Source organism: Liolophura sinensis, chromosome 2 (assembly GCF_032854445.1).
Source record: "Liolophura sinensis isolate JHLJ2023 chromosome 2, CUHK_Ljap_v2, whole genome shotgun sequence".
Classification (NCBI taxonomy): domain Eukaryota; kingdom Metazoa; phylum Mollusca; class Polyplacophora; order Chitonida; family Chitonidae; genus Liolophura; species Liolophura sinensis.
In genome coordinates this window covers 3,365,097-3,392,235 of record NC_088296.1, presented here as the reverse complement: position 1 = coordinate 3,392,235, position 27,139 = coordinate 3,365,097, and the positions used below count along the sequence as shown (strand labels likewise).

Sequence of the window (27,139 nt, the reverse complement as noted above, 5' to 3'; positions counted from 1 at the left end):
TGAAGGAAAAAAAACACAACCCAAAACTGGGTTATGACCTAGATTCAGTCAGGTGGAAGCCTATATTGAGGGTAGGTAACTCTTGTGTTAAAGTATCCTCATTTTGCTTGTAGCCTCATTCTGCAGCTGTATGGTTTGATCTGAGGGTATGACATATAAAGTATGTGAAGGTACATGTATAAAGCGCAAGGACTGAGGTTCTCACAGCTACCAGAGCACCTCATAGAAACTGAGTTCGTCTAGTTGATTTCATATTACCTGTATGGATTTTTTAACCTTAAAAAATTGTTCAAAGTTAAGGCCTTGGTCAGTATGTTGCTCAGTTTAATGTTTTTATGAACTTTGTTGCAGCTGAGGTCTTGTCATTAAGTTGCTCAATTTTGTTTATGGTAAACTGTAATGATACGGATTCTGCTGAAAATATTCTCAAGCTTAACATGGAGAAAAGAAATGAGTTTTAGAGGTTTCTTGGTAGGTAGTTTTATATATATATTTTTTTTATCTTTCTTTGTAAAAAGGGGGTGGGCTGGAGGTGGGCGCCCCCATGGCAATGTGGCGGTTAGCATGCCAGCGGCCTAGGAGCCTTCCACCAATGAAGTCGTTGTGTGTCCATCTCTTGCTGGCTTCCTCTACGGCCATACATGGGAAGGTCTGTCAGCAATCTACAGATGGCCGTGGGTTTCCGCTGGGCTCTGCCCAGTTTCCTCGAACCTTAATGCTGGCAGCTGTGAAATTTTTTTCAGTGCAGTGTAAAACGCCAATCAAATAAATAAATGAAAATAAAAAAATTTGACATATCCTGAGAACAGAAGCGCTGTAAAATCTCTAGGCCACCACTGACTTACCTGGACCTATTCCGCTTTGAGCTGTGTTTTTTTTTTTGTTTTTTTTTTAACCTGGTCAACATCTAACTTCTTAACTTCAAAGGGTTAAATCACAGGTGTAGGGCAGATCTCCGTGACCCTGATTGACATTTACCTACCAAAGGTGAGATTGTCCCCTGGGCTCACCAGTCACATGACCAGTCATAACACAGGGCTGGGAGCCAGAGTGCATGACGGAGTCACTCAGCCATGAAATTGCTGTCGGCAAACATGTAAATCGTGAGCGGAGTTAGTGACTAGGGAAAAGGAACATCTAGCAACGCTAAACCTTTTGATGTCATGTGAGGGAAAATGTCTAAACAGGGTTTGAAATACATAATTTTCACAGAAAGGGCTGTTTCTGCACAGCCACCATCATATGTGACAGATTCAGGTGAGGAATCAGTGATAAGAAATTATTACACGAACAGTCTGACATGATTGTACATATAACTCTTGTGTCCAAATCAGTATTTTGTCCTACCTAAAGGTTTAGGTTTCTGCAACAATGTATTGTATAAGATTAACATGTTCAAAACAGTACTTTGTCCTACATGTATTTGTTGTGTAAGTGAAGGTTTTCATAACAGTACTTTGTGCTGTGTTTGATACAAAGTTAAGGTGCTCAAATGAATAATTTGTTGTGTGTTTCACACAAAGTTTAGATGCTCAAATAAATAATTTGCTGTGTGTTTGATACAAAGTTTAGGTGCTCAAATGAATAATTTGTTGTGTGTTTCACACAAAGTTAAGATGCTCAAATGAATACTTTGTCCTGTGTTTTATAGAAAGTTTAGATGCTCAAATGAATACTTTGTCCTGTGTTTTATAGAAAGTTTAGATGCTCAAATGAATACTTTGTCCTGTGTTTTATAGAAAGTTAAGATGCTCAAATGAATACTTTGTCCTGTGTTTTATAGAAAGTTAAGAAGCTCAAATGAATACTTCGTCCTGTGTTTTATAGAAAGTGTAGATGCTCAAATGAATACTTTGTCCTGTGTTTTATAGAAAGTTTAGATGCTTAAATGAATACTTTGTCCTGTGTTTTATAGAAAGTTAAGATGCTCAAATGAATACTTTGTCCTGTGTTTTATAGAAAGTGTAGATGCTCAAATGAATACTTTGTCCTGTGTTTTATAGAAAGTTTAGATGCTCAAATGAATACTTTGTCCTGTGTTTTATAGAAAGTTTAGATGCTCAAATGAATACTTTGTCCTGTGTTTTATAGAAAGTTTAGATGTTCAAATGAATACTTTGTCCTGTGTTTTATAGAAAGTTTAGATTCTCAAATGAATACTTTGTCCTGTGTTTTATAGAAAGTTTAGATGCTCAAATGAATACTTTGTCCTGTGTTTTATAGAAAGTTTAGATGCTCAAATGAATACTTTATCGCCTTCTTGTTGGATTGTATGCAGGAAAGACAGCATGTCAAGACTGGACATCGGCAGCAGGACAAGGACACTGTCATGCACAAAATAGTATTTTGACAGGAACCAACTGTTTAGTACTGGACAAAACAATTTGCCAGTGTTTTCCTTTCATCAAGTTAAAAACCAGGCCTGCATATATGCTGTGTACTTAATCATCATTATACATGCATGTTGGGACTCCATTATTGATTGATTACTGCATCCATTGCTAATCAACACCCTTTGGAACCCAATGTGTTTAGTTATCCTACTTGATGTAATATATTCATCCAGAATACACCTTTAGGTTATTCCTTAAAAGATTTACAATTCCGGCCAATTAAACAAGTATAAAAGGAGAGTCTGAAGGTGAGGTGTAAATTGTAAAGTCTGCCTCCTCCTCCTTCACATTTATAGAATAAAATTAAAAGAGGAAAAAAAAAAGTGGAATTAGACGTAGATTTATTCGGTGACACTGGGGTGTGAACTAACGACTTGTTTAACATATTCAGCATAAATTAAACGCATGTATAATTAGTAATAAATAGGGAGACTCTGCATGGCTAATTGTATCTGATAAAACTGATGTATGTGGCAGGCATATATTAAAACTTACCTCGCTGTTTTACACCTGAATGAATACAGCTGATTAACCCTTCTTTTTTTTTTTTTTTTTTGACCTGAGTCTGTGATAAATCAGCAGGCCCTCCAGCTATGGAACAAACATCGAGAGAAATTAGAATGTATGTAAATCAGCCAGTTTAAATGTTTGGGCCCCTTCTCACCAATGCCACCCCGCACCCATCCAATCCCTTCCCCTCTTGCTGTGTTAGAATCTCACAGGGACAGACCAGTGTGTGAATGTGTTAATGTTATAGCGACAGTAGTATTTTCCCTCTTGGGAGAGGAGGTATTCAGTTCTCAGCCCCTCACTGACCAAGAAGCCTGCAGACATGAACAACGGTCATGGTTGTGTTGGAGATAACTGTGCTTTCTGCATAAGCTTTGTGGTATAAGGATCTGCAAAGGACTTCTGTGAAATATACATGAACAAACTCGTGGACAACGTATAGTTGATGCTGAACATCACATGCTGTTTCTGACATCCAAAAGCGCAGTTTGCTGTGTGTGCTAAAGTGTGTGTGGACATTTAGTTACCACATGAGAAGATGTAGTTTATTACTCATCTATGAGTTGTTGCTGTGTTGTTTTTTTGGTTGTGGTTGTTGCTGAGCAAAGTGTGGATCTTGCTGAACACTGTGTATTTGCTGTTTGGTAAAGTGTACTTTCTAACAAATGAGAGTGTAGTTGCCACCTGTCAACTGTAGTTTGCTACTCATCTGAGAGTGGTTACTGTTCTTTTGAAGTGGTTATTACTGAATAAAATGCTGGTTCTGGCAAACCAAGTGTGTAGTGTACATACATTTGTCATTTGCTAGATTTTGGTTGTATTTACTGCTGAACACTGGTGTATTTGCTGTTGATCAAACTGTATTTGTGGCTGAACACTTGTGTACAGATATTTGTTGCTGAACCCTTGTGTATTTGGTGCTGATCAGACTGTATTTGATGCTGTTCGACTCTTGTGTATCTGTTGCTGGACACCGGTGTATCTGTTTCTGTGCATTTGTGTATCTTTTGCTGAACACTGGGTATTTGCTGCTGATCAAACTGTATTTGTTGCTGAACACTTGTGTATCTGTTGCTGAACACTTGTGTATTTGTTGCTTGATAAAGTATACTTCCCTGCTTGATAAGGTATACTTCATTTTAGTGATCGGCGCCCAGCAGTTTGAAATGAATGAATCCTCACCTGTACCCCCCTAAAACAACTGTCACAGTGGTAGATTCGAGGACATCCAGTGTTGATTTTACGGAACGTTCCATTTCACTCCAGAGGGTGTTCAGGTGTCACTTGTGTACACACCTGTGCTGAAACCTGCTGCTTTCTTCGTCTTAACGACCATATTCTCTTGACCCCTATATTCTCTTGATCACTTGTGTCACAAGCAGGCAGAGTTTGCCACTCTCCTCACACCTTGCTCACTGGACCATCGGATTAAGCAAACATTGGGCCGCTAGCTTACCTGTACCTGGGGATTCTCGCCTGTTGGTTAAGACTGTAGTACTGCCAGCTAGCTTAGTGCGTGCTACAGGTGTCTTCATCATGGTGTGGTACAGTCCCTATGCTGTGCCTACCCCATGTAATAGACCAGGTAAGGTGCATGTGTGTTGTTGTGGATGTTGGCTCAGTGGTCCAACATGTTGCTGACATGAGTGAGGGCAGGTGTTCAAATCCAAGACATGCTGGTTCAGGTGCAGATCTATGTCTGATGACCCTGTGTGTACTTGCTCAAGCATACCTCTGACGAGTCCTGTACAATACATGTAAAGTAGAATTTCGTCTTGTAGGTGTGACTCAAGAATCATACATGTTCCTATCTAAACATGTATTTAAGTATACAGTTCCATATGTGTTTCAGTAAAACTGATAGGGCCTGTCACTAGAGGTACAGTTCCATATGTGTTTCAGTAAAACAGATAGGGCCTGTCACTAGAGGTATTGCTGACATTGACCAATCTAACCAATGTACTTTTGACGCCCAAATCATATCAAAAATGTTCATGAACTGCTCTTAAATTTGCTCTTTCATATGCGAAAGGGTTAAGGAATTGGGGTATATTTACTGTACATGTCTATTACTATTGAGGGCAGTACCTTCAACACATTTTCTTGAGAAGTACACCATTCTAAAATTTGAGACACCTGGTCTTCTCATTTTAGCTAATGTGTTTGTAATTCTAACGGGAATATTGAGTTTCTTTTTTTCACATGGTTAGACCATCTAATGAACAACGTATTCATACATGTATCTTTGCTTTTTCAAAAGGCTGGTAAAGAAACATAATGTTCTGCCTTCAATACAATTAATATCTGTCCCAAATTTTAGACGAATTAGGCTACAAGTGTATTACCTTCAGCAAGTCGGCTCCCTTTTCTACCTGTCGGGCGCAAGAAGTGCGTGTGTTTTTCTTGTGTGGTATTGACAGGTACAACTTCACATTTATTTCATTAAATGTTATACTGGAATACTAGTATACTTGTTACATTTAGCAACAGGTTTCTTACCTGTTTTCGTGTTGATCTACCTTCCAGAGTACACAGTCATCAAGTAGAGGTGTGTTTTGTGTTTCGTGTTTTCATTTCTAGTTGCTTAGCCTTATCACCTGTTAATGTTTTCATACATACATGCTGGATTTCACCTATTGAGCACCTGTTGAATTGTGACGCCTGTGTCACTTGTGCAGTGTCTACTTGTGTACCTGTTTTCATCACCTACAGTAGAGCGTTAACTGCAGCCCATGTCATTCTTTTGTGTATAAATAGATGTAGGTTGTGGGAGAGCGTGAAGAAGTAATCATCAGTAATCATCAGCGTTCAGAGGTCGTTAGTTACCTGTGAAAATGAGTGAGTGATGAGTGGAGAGCTAACAAGGCAGGCATTGTTGGGGTTACTTGTCAGCCTGTCATGCTGTAAACAAGCAATACTGATGACGGTGTTTTGATAACCTCATCAACTTTGGGTCAGGGAAATACCAAAGACATACACTGTACTTCGTGAGACTTTTATGTAGCATTTGGTGGTAAGATACTATCCTATTTGACCTGAAAAATCACCCCAAACATGAAAATTTGGTCACAAATAGAGATAATTAAATATTTATTTTGGGGGGGCTAAAAGTAAATGTACATTTATTCATCCTACCTTCCAAGCAATCCCAGAAAGGTGCGTTTTTGGACACAAATAAAGGTAATGAAATTTTTTAATGAAACATACATTTCATCCAGCAGAATATCATCCTGCTTTCAAAACACCTATCTAGATCAATATAATTCTCAGAAGCAGGCAAAATGATTGAGTCATACAGTATTTCATTGAAAGGTGTAAAGTTGAAAACCATAAATCAGTATTTTTTGTTTATTTCCGTGTATCCAGGTGAAAAGAAAGAAAAATCGCTTTTATCTCAGGTGATTCCTTCCAGAGCTCTTCCTATTAAAACACAACTTCTTGGTTTCAAAATTTGAATTTCAATGTTTAAGTGTGCCGCATACCCGAAATAACCTTTAATTTTGCCTGGCAAAGTGCATTTTGGGTCAGGCAAATAAATATTACAAGATATTATTTTGGTGCTGAAAATTTTCCAGTAGAATATTATCTCATGTTCCAAGCAAACCTCCAACCACCTTTCCATTAGAATATCATCCCATGTTCCAAGCAAATCTCTAACCACCTTTCCAGGAGAATATCATCCCATGTTCCAAGCAAATCTCCATCTACCTTTCCAGTTGAATATCATCCCATGTTCCAAGCAAATTTCCAACCACCTTTCCAGTAGAATATCATCCCATGTTCCAAGCAAATCTCTAACCACCTTTCCAGGAGAATATCATCCCATGTTCCAAGCAAACCTCCAACCACCTTTCCAATAGAATATCATCCCATGTTCCAAGCAAACCTCCAACCACCATTCCAGTAGAATATCATCCCACGTTCCAAGCAAACCTCCAACCACCTTTCCAGTAGAATATCATCCCATGTTCCAAGCAAACCTCCAACCACCATTCCAGTAGAATATCATCCCATGTTCCAAGCAAACCTCCAACCACCTTTTAAAACTCAGTAGAACTCTCAGAAACAGGGAAAATGGGCAAGTTAGTCATGAACGAAATTTGTGGTCATATAGAGTATATTGCTTGCTGACTTGGTGTTATGCTGTCAAGAACGTAGTTTATTGCAGATATATATTACTGTACTTTCTGGGCAGAGTAATAGGTGAAGTCGTAGTCTGATTTGATCATAAAACATGTATATATGTCATTCAGGTGTTCACCTTCAAAGTGAAAAATCTGTTTTTCTGTTGACATCTTTATTAAAAGAATGATCAATGAAGCTGCTCAGAAAGGTGACAGGAATTTACATGTTTACACACGGCAGAAACAAAGAAGCTACAATTTGCATATTTACGGGACAAGGCAAGTTGATCACGGACAATTGTACGTCTGTGTCTGGGCGCCAGTTCACCCAGCCTAAAGTAATGTGATGTATACAGGGGAGGGAAATGCGGTGCCCCTAGGGGAGGGGGAGGGTGGTGGGGTCATTACACAGATGGATACACGGCTGATTAATATTCCAAACTGTGTCAGTTAATTAAGAATAGTGGTATTGAGAAACGACCTTTATTTTTATTTTAAGACAAATTTGCACTCGTTGGGATAATGGTGATGAACATATACATGTTAGATATTCAGATATTATACAAGATTCTTCCTTTAGCCCACCTGTAGCCTGAAGGTATGCCTTAATCGCCCCAGCACAGGAAGGTGAAGAAAGTGCTAATCTGCATATCTGCTTTCCGTACTGGACTGTAGTATCATTTTTTTCCCAAGAAAATACATCAATTTGGTTTCCCCCCTTTGCACACTCCCACAAGATGTAATCAGTTTTCTAGTGAAGAGGCCATTGAAGGAAAATATCCTGTTTTGCTCAGTTTCACGAGAAAGTCACGCAAGTGTTGTAAACAGTTTCAGCCATGTGGACATTTTTTTTTCTTGGTTCTTGTCCTGATGTTTCAAATCAGGTATTACTGGAGTAAATTCCCTTTTTGTGACAAAAATGGTAACTCCAGAAAAAGAAGGAAAGAAACACAGAAATGTTAGGGCTTCCTTAGTACACGAGTAATGTAACTCGCGATCCTTTCCACCCTCCCCAAAATAAAACCCACTTAAGACTCCTTTTTTTTGCTTTTACTTTGCAATCATAAGTACTAAAGTAATGTAGCTTAAAAATTTCTTGACTTGATATTTAAGTACACAAGTTGCATAATTCTGAAAAAGAAGGAACCCAGCATTTTGACTTGTATTTTGCAATCTTCAGTACTTCAGTAATGTTACTCTTAAAAACAAAGAATTTGTCACGTCTCTCTATTTTGGCTTTATTTTGGCATCTTCAGTACACAAGAGCATTATTTTGTGAAACAAAGACTAAAATGTTGAGCAGTAACGAAGTCCACTCCTTTGATTTGCGCTATGTGCATACAAAGATGGCACTGGTATTGTGTCTATTTTTCATGAGTTCAGGGAACTGAACTCGCTTCTGGAGTTGCATCAGGAGTTGTTTATTTGTAGGAGTGTAGTTTTGGAAATTATGTTGATATTTGCTGCATTACATGCTGTCTGCAACTGCCTGTGTACTTGTTGTTTCTTGTTTTGTCTGCATTTGATGGCCTAGCACCACGACCCTCCCTTCTCCCCTCAGTATATTGACTGCTTCTACAGACATAGTAATTCAGCCCAGACTATTGTGGCCCAAGTGGCTATACAGCACCCCCTGGTGGCAGAGTTAATTACTAGTCCCATGGGGTAGGAAGAGTGTTATGGGGAGGCTTTTGTGAAGGTGGAAGGGATGTGGTGAGCGAAGGAAGTAGTTTGTCAAGATCCTTGGCCCTCTCCCCCCCTCACAGTGGCTGTCTGGCAGGTCAGTCTCACAGAGAACTGGACAGCATCATGAGACAGACGCCCTGTACCCAAACGCGATTGACCACAGGCGGTAATTACAGTATTAGATCAAACCCCCTTCCCCCCCCATCCTTCATTCCAGACAAATTGTCCATTGTCCAGTGGCTAAACAGATTACGGCCATTCTGACCACTGTCCACCTCCACAGCATTGGGCGGAATTGTTAATTAAACATGGACAATTGAAATCGCTATTGTAACCAGAGTTTAGTGACAAATGACTCGAGCCGCGTACGCATACACGTACATGCTTCCGTCACAGGTCAGGTCAGACAGGGCTCTAATCTTCACCACTGCCGTTGTTGTGTTTGAACGGAGCACATGGACTGCTGTTCTGTGGTTCCATTTTCTTGTGCTATGGCCAATATGCTGCCTCATGTGGCCTGGGCTTGTACATGTAATGACTTTCTGTGGATTCCTAGTGGTATATGAATGTCCATAGCTGGTTAAGTGTACATAAGCCATTTGCATAAAACTGCGTGGATTCGGGCTTTTGTAACTTTTCATTCAGGCACCTGAAACATTATAGTGTTGTAACCTAGACGCTGTTTCCGAACAAAAGTATTGAGAAAGTTGCCCCAAATTACCTCAAATTTCCTCCACAAAAGCCCCGTTGTTAGAGACAAACAAATGTTTTTTTTGGTGCTGAAAAGTACAATTTTCGATAAGAATATCATCCAATGTTCCAAGCAGTCCTCAAAAGACCTTTCTAAAAGCGATTGATAGAACTCTCAGAAAAATGGGCAAGTTAGTCATGGATGAAATTTATGGTCATTTAGGGTAGTTCACCAAGTATTTTGATACATTGTTGATTTTGGTTACACTTTGATACATTGTTGATTCTGTTTACACCTTGATACATTGTTGATTCTGTGTACAGGGTAGCACGTTGTTGAATCTATCAGTATTATGTAACTGATGGCTGATTCTATCAGCATTATGATACATTGTTGATTCTGTGCACAATTTGGTACATAAATGTGGTTAATTTCCCATACTAGACACTGGGGTGTAAATAATTGTTAATTTCTGGATGTGTGAAGTGAGTCTTGTCACTTCACACTGCTGTTGATGTTTTTGCACATAGATCAGTGCAGGTCCTGGTTAATGCTGCTGTTGTTGTGTGTTTACAGACGACACTGGAGCATGGGTGTCCCCAAATCAGCAGTCCAACCCTGGGGGTCAAAACTACGAGTCTCGGGGACAGGTAAGACACATTTTAGCTGCCGAGTGAGACGCCCTGGGGGTTCACCCCTCAGTCTTGATCTGGGTTTGGGTAACTCGAAATTTGGACTTTCAAAATGCTCTCTGCCCTCCTGTAAAATGGTGAACATTCGACTTGTTCAGCTATGGGCATATCGTATGATACATTTGTGTTATTGTATATGTCATTGACCAAGGTTTCCAACAACTTATCCCGCCTTTCATAATGTTTTTCAAAGCTCAGCAAAAACACATGCTTATATTCCAAACGAATTTTTCATAACACTCGGTTCTCATGCCTGGTTGTGGTGTTGAACTTGCATCCGTGAAATTGTTTGTTTTTCTGAATTTGTGCAGCAAAGCCATTGGCAGAATTATAATTGACGAATTTCATGATTGTTTCAGATGTACGAAGCCAGTTATAATGGTCAAAGTGATATGCACCCTTTTTTACACAATGACATGAACTCTATGTCAAGTGAGTATAATATTCCGGTTTTAGCTTTTTATTTTTTCAGCAGAGGGAAGATTCCACAAGTGCATTTCAGAGTTATGTCACAATGTTTAATTTTCTGTAAGGGAAGATGAAATTTTGACACGTTTGTTTTAATATAACATTGATGAGGTGGGCAGAATTGTAATTTACAGGGCTCAAAATTAAACCCTTAAATCATTTTTTAAATTTTTGACTTGGGTTTGTGGAATCCTCCCCCAGATATAAGAAGGACTTCTGTACTCTGTGTCTTTTTGGAGCCAGGGACTTTGTTCATAAAATTTTTATGTCTTTTTTTTTTCATTCTTGAAAATGAAATTGTCTAGTTGATAGCACCACAAAGCTTAGTGATTTGCACGAAAAGTTACGAAAACTGACTTTAGAAGTTGAGTAAAAGTGACACTGCTGATAATTGACTTTTTGGCGTGGTGTATGTAGAAATTTTTTGTATGTCAGTTTATATTTTTTTCGCATGTATATTAACCCTTACGTCTTTACTGTGTATGCTTACCTGTCTGACACAGAGGTCATTCAGAGTAAACAAGTCTGTATCCTGTAAATAGATGAATAAATTCTCGGATTATAAATGTGAATCATGAACTTTGTCATGTTTCAGATAAAAATGCTGATCTAAATTACGGGCGGCCGTACTCATCACGGGATGGGGGTATGCCTCCTCAGGTAAGTCTGCGATGTCTAAACACTTTACAGACTTGTCTCTTATTGCAACACGCTTCATTACAGGCGGTCGTACTCATCACAGGATGGGGGTATGCCTTCTCGGGTAAGTCTGTCACGTCTAGACACTTTACACACTTGCCTCTTAATGCAGTGTGAGTTCAAGCCCTGCTCATACTGGCTTCCTCTCCGGCCATATGTAGGAAGCAGTGTGGATGGTTGTGGGTTTCCCATGGCCTCTGCCTGACTCCCTCCCACCACAGTGCTGGCCGCAGTTGTATAAGTGAAGTATATTTGAGAACGAGGTAAAACACCAATCAAGTAAATAAATAAATCAATATAACGTGGGGTCATGCATGGATAAATCTGCCAAGGAGTGGTTGATGGATGATCATGTTAGATATTCAATCACAAGGGTGCGTAAGATACTGGTTCAAAGCTAGCCTGGGTCGTTTTGAACATCTAACGTACATTTAAAACCACTTGTCTTCCACAAGTATTGCATGTGTGTCTAAGTTTGTGTGTTAGGGTTTACCAAAGGTGGGGTGTCTCTGAGAGGCCCTACTCGGACAAAATTAACATGGGAGAGATAAGGAAGATAGAAAAAAAATTGGCAATAAGTCGGCCTGATCTGCAGTTCTGGCTAAATCTATGTTTGTCCGTAACTTGTCAAAGGTCAGTGGTTTTTCCGGGTCATTCTCCACACAAAATGAGCCATAAATTATGCAAAGCATTATGGGATATGAAGTGGGGTGAGAAGAACATATCATACTGTTGTCACAAAGTGATGGGAGATTTGTCGTGATACAGTAACCTGTTCTCTTAGCCTGTATCTCATGTCAGAACTATGTGAGGTGTTTGTACAGCTTATTGTTGGGTCAAAGAAAGTTCTGTTTTTGTTTTTTTTAAAAGTCGTATTTTGCACATAATTACCTCCTTGGTTTGAATACTGTATTTCACTTACAGTTTGGTATGTCAAGATGCACGTACTGAGTGATCCAACTGATAAGAAAGGTCACAAAACTCTTAAAGTGGCCCTATGGATGGATTAATTGAAATCAAGCAATGAGGAGTGCTTAACTTTAGGTGAAATACAGTATTTCTGTCTGAGTATCTGGAATATTCTAGTTGTTGTAGCAAAAATCAACAGATTTGACTCCGTCGCCTGTGTATCTTTTGTTTAGCAAGCTCACTTCAAATAGTTTTCATGGCCAGTGTATGTCTCCCTTCCCACTAATTGATAGGTTAATTGCCTAGTTAGGATGGAGCCCTCTAGTGGCAGCTTGTGTCAACATTGGAGAGGAGTGAGGGTTTGTGGGCCAGCTTCCTGTCTCCTGAGAGTGTGGAATATCGGGCCGCAGATGCGACACCGTGCCCTAATTGGCTGTTAACTTCCTGTGCGTTCTTGGGGAGTGGGACTCCAATTTTCCACGCACAGGAAGCTGTTTTGATTGACACGCTGGTTCGTTGAGAAAAGCGTCAAAAACTTCAAACCGTTAAGTTTTTCCGCTTTCTGGCACGTCGTTAGCAAAACATTGGCAGGGTTTTCGTTGTCGTTTCTGCTCAAAGCCTTTTCCCTTGTGTCGTTAGCTGTGATTGGTCACGAGAGGTACAAAGTGTCTTCGTCTGTCATATGTTAAGAACTAATTAAACAAATGATTGATTGAAAGATTATTGTACGACCAGAATTTGGTCATCAAAAAATCTTCCTTGATGGTTGGCATGCTTTCTTGCGTGGCTAAAATACATTTCTTGTCTCAACTAGTCAACAGCGCCAGAGGCCGATTCCATATAGCCATTTTTGACTTAAGTAAAAATTTTAAGTGCAGTGTTAGATTTTAACTTTTTGTCCTAGTCATAAATGTTACCTTAAGACAGATGTGTCAAAATTTCAACTTCCAGTACCGAATACTAACTACTGTGGTGAGGTTTTAAATTTTCTTTGTGGAAATGGCCCCTGAACCATGAGTTTGCAGGTTCAAATCCAACTCTTGCCAGTTCCACTCCAGCTTTAAGTTAGGTACATGGCAAAGGGAAGTAGTTTACTCTAGGTTTGTGTCTTGACGATAACTATTGCGCTATTTTTGGCACTTCGATCAAGCGTATGGCACTGTGATGTAGGGGTAGGTGATCTACTGAATTCACACATGTAGCTGATGCCTGTATTCTGCCTGGATTTTCCGTCAAGTTGTTGAGCGAAGAACAGACCACTGAGCTGGGTGAAAGTTCAGCCATGTCAACCATTAGCGATCACCGGTGAAACAGCAACAACAGCAAAATGTGCGAGATAAGGAAGTCCAATCAGGCTTTTATATTCAAATTAAAATGAAGCCATAAGTCGAGGTGCCCATCTAAGACAATAACACGGCAAGCCATGCAATTTGTCAAAGGAAGCCCTTCATAGAGGTGGGATTATTTTCTGGTTTGCACAGCATGACTTTCACACCTCTGGGGCTATATCCACGGGGTATGCTGTGATCAACCAGAGGCCAGAAAAGAGCTAAATCCTGTAAATTATTCTGCACAAACTTATATGGGTATACAGGATTTTTTTTGTGTGAAGTTTATCTTATTAGTTTTGGGTGTGCCACTTACATGAATGCATCACGTGATACACGTGCGTATATGGTATTTTCATCAACATGGGCTGTTGATAGACGTGAGAGAAAGATGATTTGTTTTTTTGGCATTGAAGAAATTGTTTTAAGTGTGTTCAATTACTTATTTGTGCACAAAACTTCTCTTGTCTGAGCGTCAAATTGACCGACAAACAAAATAGACCGATGTTTGCATTCGTTGAAGAATTATTGCATTTCACCTTGAGTTTATCATTTTGCAAGGGACACATTTTGGTTCTGATTAGCTCATCCAGCTTGTAGGGCCATCTGCAAGTGAAATGCAGCATTTGTCGGGATGTGAAATGTGGAAAGTTTGCAGTGAATCAGTCTTGTCTTGGCAATCCTTGCATAAACCCTGTTGGAAAACGTCACAATGGTCATCATGAAAAGGTAAGAACATACTGGTCATTGAAATGCCAAAATGGGTACACAGGAGAAATGTCAAAAATAACCACCATGAGAGGGTTTGTAGAATATATTGGTCTTTGAAATGCCAAAATGGGTACACAGGAGAAATGTCAAAATGGCCAGCAAGAGAGGGTTTGTAGAATATATTGGTCATTGAAATGCCAAAATGGGTACACAGGAGAAATGTCAAAATGGCCAGCAAGAGAGGGTTTGTAGAATATATTGGTCTTTTGAAATGCCAAAATGGGTACACAGGAGAAATGTCAAAATGGCCAGCAAGAGAGGGTTTGTAAAATATATTGGTCTTTGAAATGCCAACATGGGTACACAGGAGAAATGTCAAAATGGCCAGCAAGAGAGGGTTTGTAGAATATATTGGTCTTTGAAATGCCAAAATGGGTACACAGGAGAAATGTCAAAATGGCCAGCAAGAGAGGGTTTGTAAAATATATTGGTCTTTGAAATGCCAACATGGGTACACAGGAGAAATGTCAAAATGGCCAGCAAGAGAGGGTTTGTAGAATATATTGGTCTTTGAAATGCCAAAATGGGTACACAGGAGAAATGTCAAAATAACCACCATGAGAGGGTTTGTAGAATATATTGGTCTTTGAAATGCCAATTGGGTATACAGGAGAAATGTCAAATGGCCACCATGAGAGGGTTTGTAGAAAAAAAAAAAAAAAGAATATATTAGTCACTGAAATGTCCAAAATGGAAAACATTAATGGTGGTGTCAATCAGTATTTGAAGGCAATTGGGCTACATCATGAAATGTTATTCATAGGTTATTTTCATATAATTTTCCACATATATTTTCAAAAATATTAATCTGGTTTCTGAGTTTTTGCTGTCCACCCCCCCCCCCCCCTTCACCCCTCTGAGAGCCCCCCCTCACCCCTCTGAGAGCCCCCCCCCCCCCCTCAAAAAAAAAAACACACGAATTAATGATGAGACGTTTTAGACTTGATCATTCAGCGATCACTGTTGATGGACATTGATCAGCTCCATCCGGAACGGTACGCGGCCAAGTGGTTGGGGCAGCCTAGACGCCGCTGCCAATTACCCTAATCATATTAGAGCGCAATAGTTGGCCACCTGAGCCCTGCGCAGGCCCGTTTATCAATTGCCTCTCGTTAATGCTATACCTGCTGAATTGGTGACCTGTCAGTTGTAATGCAGGAGGTGGGGTTATGAAAAACATGTGGTGTGCTCCAACAGTTACTCTGACAAATCCAGTTACGTAAGTTCTTTACACAGGTTTCTTTTTTTTTTTAAGTTTTCCCTCTTTTGGGCAGGGAGGAGGGGAGAAGAGGAGGTAATATATTGAAGAGCGCGGAAACCAAAGTTAAGCTTGTAAGCCTTTGAATGATGGTTAGGGGGAAAGGTGGCACAAATCATGACTCCTCCCCGTTTCCGGGAAAAAAAAAGGGGCCACAATAAAAACAGCGAAAAAAAAAAAAAGCTGTTTTTCGGTTCTTTGGTTAAATGCTGCCGTAAAAACATTTGAAGCCCTCAGTTTGCATACACAGTTTATCGTGCACAGCTCTGACATATTCAGCCGTGGACAACAAGTTAAGTTTTGCTTAAATACATGCTGTAGTCCTTCAGTTATTCATGTTGTGTAATCAAGCATAACTGGAGAGCATTATTAGGTGTAGACTGATCACATTATACTTGTTGTGAAGCCCTGAAGTTGAAAAACTCAGACTTAACTCCAAAAGCAAGTAGAAAAGGTTCGTAAATTGCACTGAGAATTTGAGACATTAGGGTAAAAGTGTTCCTTCGTACCTACCGTACCTGTTATGTTAAGTTATTTATTTATTTATGTGATTGGAGTTTTATGCCATACTCAAAAATATTTCACTTATGCGACTACAACCACCTTTGTGGTAGGACAAAACCGGACAGATCCCAGGGAAAACCTATGGCCATGGGCTGGAGAGGAAACTAACATGAGCTGGACTTGAACTGCAGCTGCATTAGCAAAGGCTCGTTGGCCATAGTGCTGCACCGGCACGCTAACCACCTCGGCCACAGAGGCCCTTTGTTTTGTGGTGAACGCGAATCTATGTTGTTGTCGATGATGGAGACGCTGTCAGACGCAGCATCAGGGCAGATGTGCTGTCTTGATTCACATATCATATACTGAAGATTCAAGACAAATGTATGGCTGTTCATGTCTATATCTATATATATATCTGTCTAGTCTAAGAATGTCTTGATTTACCTGTGTGTGTGGAGTGCTTTTACCCTTGCTTCATATCCTATCTATACTTATTTGATGTACGATTTGGATCCGCATCAGTACTTGAAATTTCGTGCAAACGGGTTAAGCAATGGGTTAAGCAAATAATTTTGATTAAACGAACTATGGGTTACCTAGAGTCTTTTTTTACGTAACCTTTTTTCCGGGGTTAAGTAAATTTTTGAATTTTCGAGGCCTGCACATGGTGTCTGAATCTGGCTAACGAGCCTGGTGGAGTGATTTTGGTGGAGAAGACACAGGCTGTGGGGGTTCAAACCTGCCTTTGGGGAGTGAATTTGTGACTAATCATACTAATCTATGAAATCAGGGAAGAGGTTCCCTGTTTAAGCAAAAGAAGGGTGTATGTTTGTACGGAGGAAGTACAGTAGTGTTCTTGGAATATGATTTACTCTGAAGTAATCTGTTCTCTTTCATTTCAGGGCATGATGGGTAACAGTATACCCATGTCACCTGACTCCTTGTCTCCGGCGGGGAAGCCCGGCTCTCCATATTATCACTACAGTAAGCGATCATCAGTGGAAGAAACGATACGAGGTCAGTATGTCAACTGTACAGCCATGTGGTCTGAATAGCACCTGTACAGCCATATCAGCTGTACAGCTGTGTGGTCTGAATAGCACCTGTACAGCCATATCAGCTGTACAGCCATGTGGTCTGAATAGCACCTGTACAGCCATGTGGACTGAATAGCAGCTGTACAGCCATGTGGTCTGAATAGAAGCTGTACAGTCATATCAGCTGTACAGCTGTGTCGTCTGAATATCAGCTGTACAGTCATGTGGTCTGAGTATCAGCTGTACAGTTGTGTGGCCTGAATATCAGCTGTACAATCATGTGGTCTGAATATCTACTATACAGTTAAGGGGTGTGAATATTAGCTGTACACTCATATGGCCTGAATATCAACTGCTCAGAAGAAATGTTTACCTTTAAATGTTACATACTTCCTAAAAGTAAATGTATCAGATCTCATAAAAAGTGAAAACTACCACCAAATATGATTGACCCCTCATTTTCTTTAGGACACAGGTCGTTAAGTGAGCAGTGAGGTTTGAATGTTTGCGTGCACGTATGTGTAGCTTATACCAGGCTCTGTTTTAGTGTAACCCACACTGTGCCAATGGCCAATTGAATCAGCATATAAAGCTCTCGTAAGAGAGTCCAATCACAAGTATCTCGAACGATTGCCAGAGCGATTAATCGGGAGCGAGACTCCACTTGTGCTGACTGCTTGAAGCGGGATCAGGTTGCGTCTTAATCGGGGGGGGGGGGGGGGGTTAGTGTCCTCCGTTACCTAGGCCTGATTACAGGTGTACGCGAGACGCTGGACCCCAGGTGTGCTGTGAAGTCTTGGCCGTCAGGCGGACCAGATTTATTGGTTGTTCTGGCAGATCAGGTGACTGTCCGGGCTCTGAACTGTCTTGTGTTTCTCGTAAGGCTTTTCTCAATCCTGGTCAGTTAAGCCACTGGTTTAACTCTCCCTAGACTTGCTGCTTGACTTTGAAGCGGGCCTTTTTGGCAAATCGAAAACCAGATTTTATGGCTGATATGTAGTTGTTTAAATTGATGATGAATTTGTTTTATAAATCTGCCTTGTAGTCGTTTGTTTAGCTATGTTAGTATATCATTACTTAATATCTGCAGTTAATATTCTCTGTATTGTTTGGGGAGATCAGCGCAAGGCTTTATGTCCCGTCACTGAGAAATGAAGATGGTATACGACACAGAAGCTGATGGCACAGACATGAATAAGGCCACTCCAACTTTAATTGTTGTTTTTATGAGCAGAATACCCTAAATGACCATGAATTTGGTCCATGACCAACTTGCCCATTTTTCCTGATTCTGAGAGTTCTATTGAGTTTAGAAAGGTGTTTTTAAGGTTTGCTTGGAACAAGGGATGATATTCCAGTGGAAACCTGTAAGTTTCGGCACCAGAAATTTTATTTTATGGCATTTATTTGGTCAAAATTTCAGGTCATTTAGGGTAAATCGTTTCAAAGAAAAAACGTTTATGTGCGAATGTGGACTATGCCAGAAATTCTTCCTGTTGAAAGCTTATCAAATGCCAAGATCAGACAACATTAAATGGCAGATTTTCAGGGGGGGGGGGGGGGGGTTTGTATTTCATTTTTTGGATTTTTTAGTGTAGACTCGTGTGTAAAACATAACATCAACCTCCTCTGTGCACATTTTATCGTTCAAAATCAGTAATAATGTAAATTTATTTTGTCAAGGTTTAGGACCATTAGAGGTCTACAAATAGGATAAAGAATTAGTCTGATATCTTACGAAAGTTACTGTAATTCTTCAACCACACAAGTTTGCAAAGTTCTCATTCAAGTGTAGTCCGAAGGCAGTATTCCATGTAGACTGATAAAATTATACTTTTTGTGAATCCGTGAAATTGGCCAACCTAATCAATGTAGTTTTGTCTCCAAAGTCAAATTCAAAAGGTACATAAATCGCATTGTGAAAAGTTTGAGGAATTCAGGTAATAATACTTTAAGTCTGTTATTGAGGTGTCATAGGCCTGAAAAAGCTGACAGACTGCAAGTGATTTGTCTGGGTTTCGGAATTTCTGAATATTTCATATGTCCAGCTTCGCAGATGTCTTGGTAACTCCTCTGGGAAATCATACACCCCCCTTCCCTCCTGCATTGCACATCCACTCTCCTCGCTGTTGTGGTCAGATTTTTCTGGGCAGACAACTCTAATCTTGCTGATTGAGAATAATGACTAGGGTTTTCCTCCAGCCTTAATTGGCTTAGAATTTCAAGTTATATAAACTGACCCACTTATGTCCAGACGAAACTGGATTCCTGGAAACTGAAAGAGTCTAATGGTTAGGCAGCATCAGTTTTGATTTGTGTTTTACTGGCATGTTGGCACCAAAAAAATACCCAAATGAAATAAAATTTAAACTGAAAATTCACCTTTTCGTTTTATCCGATCTTGAGATTTTTATGAATATCTTGTTTGTGAAGGCTTTCTGATTATGTAAATATGACAACAGAAGAACAGACTTATTCTGCCTGTAAGGTGAAGAGTGTTTGCTTTAGGGTATTCTTCTCACTCTCTCTCTCTCTCTCTCTCTCTCTCTCTCCCCTGTCTAGCTCAAGATCAGATTAAATATAACCCTAGGCTTGGAAGTGATATATCATTGAGGACTTGTGGTAAGAGTTTCAAGCTCAATGAGGTGGGGTGTGTTAGATTCACTTGTTAAGCTCATAAGATGCAGAGGTTAAAGTCGTTGTTGTATGCCGTCAGGCTTTTTGCCTTCAGCTGACCTCATTTTGCGTCTGAACTAACTGTTGAAAAAATCCCGAGTTCTGACGAAAATATGCATAAAGAGACATTGTTATATCAAGAAATCAAAATTGGTATCAGAAATAACATTTTGTTTGTTTTTTTTCATTGCTGTATGGTGAGCTTCATATAAATCCTCGGCTTTTTCAACCGATAAAGCAATTTTTATTTTAGTGAAATTCATGCATACAGTGTATTATGAAAATGATGCTAAAAACATTTTATAAATCTCTCTGTCTCTTGAGAAATTCCTTTATCGGGGGTCATGTCCAACTTGACCACCAGGGGAAATTGTAAGTGAAATTAAAATGTGTTGTCAATAAGATCTTTGCAATATCTGTAGCGAATTTCTCCTGATAAACTGTCTACTGTAATCACAAGGTAACTAACACAATCAAATACCCAGAAAATGCGGTCCCAAAATAACTGTAATAGAAGATCTGTCAACAGGGGACAAGCCAGAAATGTGAAAGAGGGTGTTCAAACATCCCTTTTTCAGCGGGCTTGTGTGCCCAGATTTCATTTTCTCCTGTCTCTCCCATGTTAAAAGTGTTGAAAACATGGTGTCCAAGCAGCGCCAGTTTTCTATTTCACTTGTCCACTTGGACAGGTGAATGGTGGCAAGTTGTGATGAAACATGATAAAACATTTTTGCATAACAAAATGAAAGATGTAATACATTGACTGTGAGAATGTGATATTTGATAAAAAAAATGTAGGACGTATCGAAAATGTGAGGTACATGTATAAAGTGGCGTTGAAGTTTGCATTTTATCTTGTTTGTTGTCCAACAATTAGGTTTGTGTGCACAGAAAGTGATTTATATGTGATCTGAGTTATAGCTTGGTCATCATCTCAATAGATAAACTGGAAAGAACTTTAGGGAATCTGATCCCAAAAGATTCTAAAAACTCATTCAGCTCATGGTTGTGTGAAATAAATCATAACACACGTTTTTGTCAGTTTCAAATTTGACAGGCATTGCATTTCATTGTCTTTTGCTGGATGTAGGGTGTGGATTTCATCATCTGTACGTCATTTGAACATAGCGACCAGTTTAACCTGGCGACCAGCTCCATCTGTGAATTCAGTGCCTGGTACCCTGAGCCGTCTCAACATTGAAAACTTGACAGATAAAAGTCAGAAGTCATTGTAGAAAGGAGGTTTGAGGTTACCTCCCTTTGTGTGCTCTTTAATCATAAATGTAGAAAAGGTGCAAAACACATTTATGCTGTATTATTGCTTATGTACCCATAAATATTTTACTGCAAGTCAGAAGATTTTTCAAATCGGGTGATTTTTCATTTTAGGTGGCAGGGCAAATATAAAATATACATCTCCAGGTACGGCTTCCAAACGAAGAAAAAACAATATGGTGAGTACCATTCTGTTCTGCTCGATGTGGAATTTATGTTAGTCTTCTTTTCCACCATCACACGTGAAAAGTTCTTGACTCAGTTTCACAAAACTTTCAAACTCCCTAATTTGGGGGCCCTAAGCTGATCGCCCATTCCCAATATGTTCAGCAATGACGTCATTGCCGAATGTTCCCAACCATTGATGGAAAATTTGCATTAAATTGTGATGTTCTTAAGAAATGTAAAATGCCGGTATGCCACCTGAATGAAAATTTTGGAACATGAAAATTTGGGACGCATGTTTGATTTTCTGTTTCTGTGGTGGCTTTGTAATTTCTTTTTTCTTGTAATAAAAAAAAAGAAAAAAAAAAGAAATTGTTGTGAAACAGGAAATCCACTTTGTCTGGCCTATCTTCCGCACCCACAGCGGTAGATTTATGGTAGGTGTGTTTCAAAACTCTCTCACTGATCAGTTTGCATTCAGGAGTCCAGTCTAAGTGGAGCGCCAAACTTAGGCCATAAAGACACTCATGATTGTTTGCCATGTTTTGTATTTCAGGCTTAGATTCATACAACTGCCCTTGGCATCACCATTTTTGCTATCCTTTTGCTTTCTTTCCTGACTTTTCACTTTTTCGTCATATTCATTCGCATGCCACATGTACGCGTATATGTTTATTTATTTATTTGATTGGTGTTTTATGCTGTACTCAAGAATATTTCACTTATACAACAACGACCAGCATTATGGTTGGTGGAAAACCGGGCAGAGCCTGGGGGAAACCCACAACCATCCGCAGGTTACTGGCAGACCTTCCCACTTATGTACGCGTATGTGTTCCAAGCGTGTTTATTTCAGCATTTCAACTTGATCAAGCGGGTCAAGATTTGTTATTGACCACAAGTGATCTGGCCTTGACCAAATGAGGTCACAATATGAAATACATGTCTTCTTGATTTGTCTTCGTGCAAAGCTGACCAGCTGTTAGCTAGAATCTGGCAATAACTAAGTAGGTGCACCATATTTTCATCGGTTTACCTAACAGTTGTAATGAATATGTTAATGGTATTCTGTGTCTACAGATACAACAGGCTTTCCAGATATGATAAAGTAAACATAGTGTTACAAAAAAAATAGTCAAATTGTGGAGAGAACATAAATATTTGATGCGTACAATGTAAGGGATATTGAACTATTTATCATTTCAAGTGTGTAAAAATACTGTCTAGGATTTTAGTCTTAACTGTGCCCTGAAGCATTCCCAGATGTGACCTGGTGCTAGCTTGTAAACTAAGGGAGACAACCCTGTCATGTTCACTGTGTGAACCCCCTGTTGATCACTGTTGTCCAAGGCTTACCCCTTTGAAGGTTTTTAAGTCTGATGGAAATTCAGGACACTGCTTAGATTTAATAAAAACACAAGTCTTCTTTGCTGGACAAATGTGATGTGTTTAATTTTTTCTTTCTTTTTTTTTTGGAAGTGGAGAATTGTTATGTATTGGTATTCATAAGGTGTTTAATTTTGGTATGGTGTGTGGTGTTTTGACTTCATAACACATTCTACAAGGTTACTGAATGAGGGTACAATGCAAACACCATACTCAACAACCCAGCTGCCAGATCTTAAAGAAATAATGCTGATATTCTCAGGGTCAGGTTCTAATTACTGCCTATTTAACTGTCCAGACTTAAATGTAAATATCTTTTTAATTGGTTTTTGTTTTATGACATAGTTGGACATTACTAAGGCTATATATCCATATGTGTTAGATGCGTCATATCTTAAATCCCACCCCCTACCCCATCCTCACCCCACCCCACCCTGACTCTAATCACCTGTCACAGGTAATTAATAGGTGATTATGTCAATTACTGTGCTAATCACTAATAAACAGTGGGACATAACCAATTAATGTCTAAGACCAAAGTGATTATGAAGTTGAATGTTAGGTAAGAGCAGATGTTTTGACCAGTTTTATGGGACTGAAGTTGTTAGACAAATTAAGCAATGGGGGTAGCTGCAGGTCTTTGTTACCCTCAATCTGTAATGGATCTGCCTGTTGCCCTCATAGATTTTCAGATGCAGATAGCAGTGTTGGTTCCATGAATTTCATGAGTCCTTCTTTTTTTTTAATATTTTTTATATTTTTTGATTTTTTGTTTAAGAGCATTTAAACCAAACGGCAAATAATGAAAATAATGCTAACGCACACATAAGGCACATGTAGTTTAAGAATTTGTGAAGTTCACATCTCCGTCTAGAGTTAATCAGATTGAAAGTGCAAAAACTGGAAAATGTTATGTCCAAATGCAAGATATCATTTGATATTTGATAAATTTTGGACTATTTCATTTTTTGGAATAATGCTTCTACAGGCCATGAGACTCTGTATCCAACCCTTGATAGACAAGCTTTTCTGGAGGTCAGAAAACAGTTTTCTCTCATTTGTGAACTTTAACATTGATACTGTGATACGCATAAGACATGGGAGTGCCATTCAACATTTGAAAGTGCCCTGAAACTGATTTCGCGTGGTAGCTGGTATAAAACTGGTATCGCCCATAATTTGAACAGAATTTTCATATGTATCCATTGTGATCGATAAATGAAAATCATGTTGATATTAATCTTAATTGGCTGACCAGGACATGAGCGCTGCATAACTGTGTTTTTCTTTAAATTGTCAATGTTGTGCGGTTTAAAATCTTATCATTTTAAAATTGAAACCAGACTTTTTTTTTTGTGACAAAATATCAGCTGGATCCGGTATAAATATTTTTAATTAAATTTTTGTGTTGGTTTCTGGAGACTTTTCATGCCCTATGAGAGTAGTTTGTCTCCCTCAAATATCATATAGGAGGTCTTCCCATAATGCAGCCCTGGCAATGAACTGTTTGTTAACTAAGCGATGTTGAGGACACCATATTTCCCAGGAGGATGGCTATGGCCTTACACTCTGTACAGGAGACACAATACACAGAGCCAGCGGATTGTCATTGTGATAATAAATGGTACAGAGGTAAAAATAAGATGACATTGATACAGCGAAATCTAGTTAATGGATCTTTCATTGTTCCAAAGCCCTATTGATTTTTCCGGCTCTCTTTTAATCTACTGTTTGTGTATTTGTTTTATTTTATTTTTTTCTCTCTCTTTCTTTACATGTATCTAATGGGTTTTTCAGACATGTGCATGAATGTGATTGGTCTGTATAATATATATATATATATATATATGTGTGTGTGTGCGTGTGTATATATATATATATATATATATATATATATATATATATATGTAGCTTCTACTTTTTACAGAATTTTAAAAGTGGTGCTTACTGTTACTTTTCAATCTTTCATATTTTTGAAAGGTGTTTATTCAAGCATGTTCTGAAGGCATTATCCTGTGTAGACAAATAAAATTATACTTTTTGTGAAAACCTGAAATTGGCCAAACCAACCAATGTAGCTTTGTTGAAAAGATCAAATAGACATTATCCATGAAATGCTCTTTTGTGTGCAAAAACATTTATCATCCTTGATCATTTGTGTAAACATTGAAGAACAAACAAAAATGTGTTCAATGGAGTCTGGGTGGAGGTGGCTTGCAATAATTAATAATTAAATTAAAAATCCATTTTGTTTTGGTACCCCAGATGCCATGAATATATTGAATATATTGTCGTTCCACTGTGTATTTGCCACAGGTCTGGTTTACCCCAGGAACCTTGGTTTACTGAAGGCACTATGGTTTCCCCCGCACTCTGGTTTCCCATAGGTACTCTGGTCTCCCCTGAGCACTCTGGTTTCCACCTGGGTACTCTGGGTTTCCTTCAATCCAGACAGCTGGCTGCCATCATATAAGGCAAAAATTTTTGAAATTGGTCATTAAGCTTTTTTTGTCACTCTCATGTTATCTTAAGTGTTTAACATATCCTGTTATCAGCTAAGTAGGTGGATCCAGTGACCTGTTCTGATAAGAAGTAAACTCAACTCGTCAAAAATCAAATAGTAAATCAATATAAAGGAATTACAATGTTCACAAATTTGTTCTTTGTGTTACATTATGCTTTTAGTACAAGTTCAATCGTAAAACTAATTTTGATTCCAAGGTACGCTTTTCTGTATTTTATAATTCCATCTGTGCTGTTCTTTTTTGCTTTTGTACAACTCTGTATTGGGCTTCAGTATAGTGGAAATCATCAATTAGTAAACCTGTTTCTATGACGATTTCTGTTCCAGCACATGTATGATATGCCCACTAACACATCTGAGGATGAGGGGAAATATTCTTGATGCGGCATAAACACCAATCAAATAAATAAATAAATAACATCTGCCAGAGCGATACGAAAATACATAAATAACAGGAGTGTATGGTGTAGAATTTATGGACCATTTGCTAGGTGCACTATGCACAAGTATGAATCACAGATATAGGCATTATGATGATCTGTAGGTTTTGTCGAACGTTCAGATAGATAAACATCCTAAAGGCACAGGATAGAAAAAAAAAAATGTTTAGATCTATGGGTCGTGCAGGCAACAGACAACCAATCAGAAGCTATGTGCTGAATGAGGTTGGCCGAATCAACCAATCATCACTTGTAAACCTGTTGCCTGACTCGGACTTGTTACCTGAGATCTTCAAAAGACTGCGCACCAGCTGTTGTCACTGTTGGAATTGCCCCCTTGTTTGGTGGGCAGGGATAAATCTTTTGTTCTGGGTTCCCCCTCCCCTCAGTACCTGGGACAATAACCCCCTCGGGGTATGTAACCAGGGGAACGGGGACCTTACAACCATCCTATTGCATGTTAGCATGACAAAAGCAAGCGTGCAGGGAGACAGTGAGACATAGTTACTTACCTGCTTGACCCCTTCGTCCCGCTGACTTGTCAGTACTGTAAACCCATCATAAAATATCTCATTGCACTATTTACCTGTCCATCATCCAAAACTGTCCTACTAGGGTATTACCTTGTAATTATTATGTCATTGAGAAAAAAAGCCAAAGTTGTGGCAAACGTGGACAGCTTTATCAGTATGCCATTGTATATGGAGAAAGGGGCGTTGGATGGTGGGTGGGCAGAGTTGTTGCTTATATGGTCATTAAAAGTTATGCTTTTCATGAAGTACCTCTGATCTTTTGACAGATGTGAAGCTGGGTAATTTAGCTTGTTATCTAATAATGTGTGATGATATTATAATAATTACAAATCCCAATTCAGATTATTTTTTTCAGGTTTCAAAAAATTAAAAGCCATTTGATAATTTGGTAAAAGTAACAGCAGTTCAGATATATAGATATCAGTGTTGTTCCAGCTCTTGGAAATGTCTTGTGTGTTAGAAAATGTTTGTATGATTGAATGTTTAATCATCAGGTCAGGATTCACAGTAAAGCACTGTATTCCTATTGTCACATAAATATGCATGGATTTATCAAACCATCCTTTTTCTCACCCTAATCAATACGTGCCAGTTGCTATCCCAAAACCCTACCTCATAGCCTTTAAAACTTTCCCCCAGCATCACGCCTGCCTGGTCCTTTTTGTCCGTGGCTGTCGTACATTGATGACACATATTGATATTTAGTTGTCATGTTAAGCCAGTTACCTGTTGATTTGCAAGATAATAGAAGGCTGATGACTCCCCCCCCTGGACTGTATTAAATCATTTGTGTTGCAGCCAGTCATGCATATGGTTGGGAGTTTCTTGGTGGACATCTTTTGTTGGTTTTGTTAGAATTCTGCTGTTGTAGATGGGCAAATATGAGCCTTATCATAAGAGGAACTGGGAAGCCTCACATAAAGTGGGGATCAGAAAGCAACAGTTTGACCAGTTATTTGTTTCACCCCACCATAATGCTGACCACCTTTTGTAAAATATTCTTGAGTATGATGTAAAACTATCTATGTACTTACTCAAATGTTCCGTTTTTGTTCATTGGCATGCCTATG

The 27,139-nt window shown here is 39.1% G+C and overlaps 1 protein-coding gene across 11 annotated transcripts in view; it reads left to right on the top strand.

Moving 5' to 3' along the window:
• The window catches only part of LOC135462775 (transcription factor 12-like), a 123,077-nt gene that overhangs the window by 39,736 nt on the left and 56,202 nt on the right, over positions 1 to 27,139 (top strand). For all 11 annotated transcript variants that reach the window (XM_064740030.1, XM_064740027.1, XM_064740031.1 and 8 more), the window contains exons 4-8: positions 9,981 to 10,054; positions 10,456 to 10,528; positions 11,160 to 11,224; positions 16,936 to 17,050; positions 21,136 to 21,200. In XM_064740030.1, coding sequence (XP_064596100.1) covers positions 9,981 to 10,054; positions 10,456 to 10,528; positions 11,160 to 11,224; positions 16,936 to 17,050; positions 21,136 to 21,200 — 392 coding nt within the window. The remainder of the gene's footprint in view (positions 1 to 9,980; positions 10,055 to 10,455; positions 10,529 to 11,159; positions 11,225 to 16,935; positions 17,051 to 21,135; positions 21,201 to 27,139) is intronic.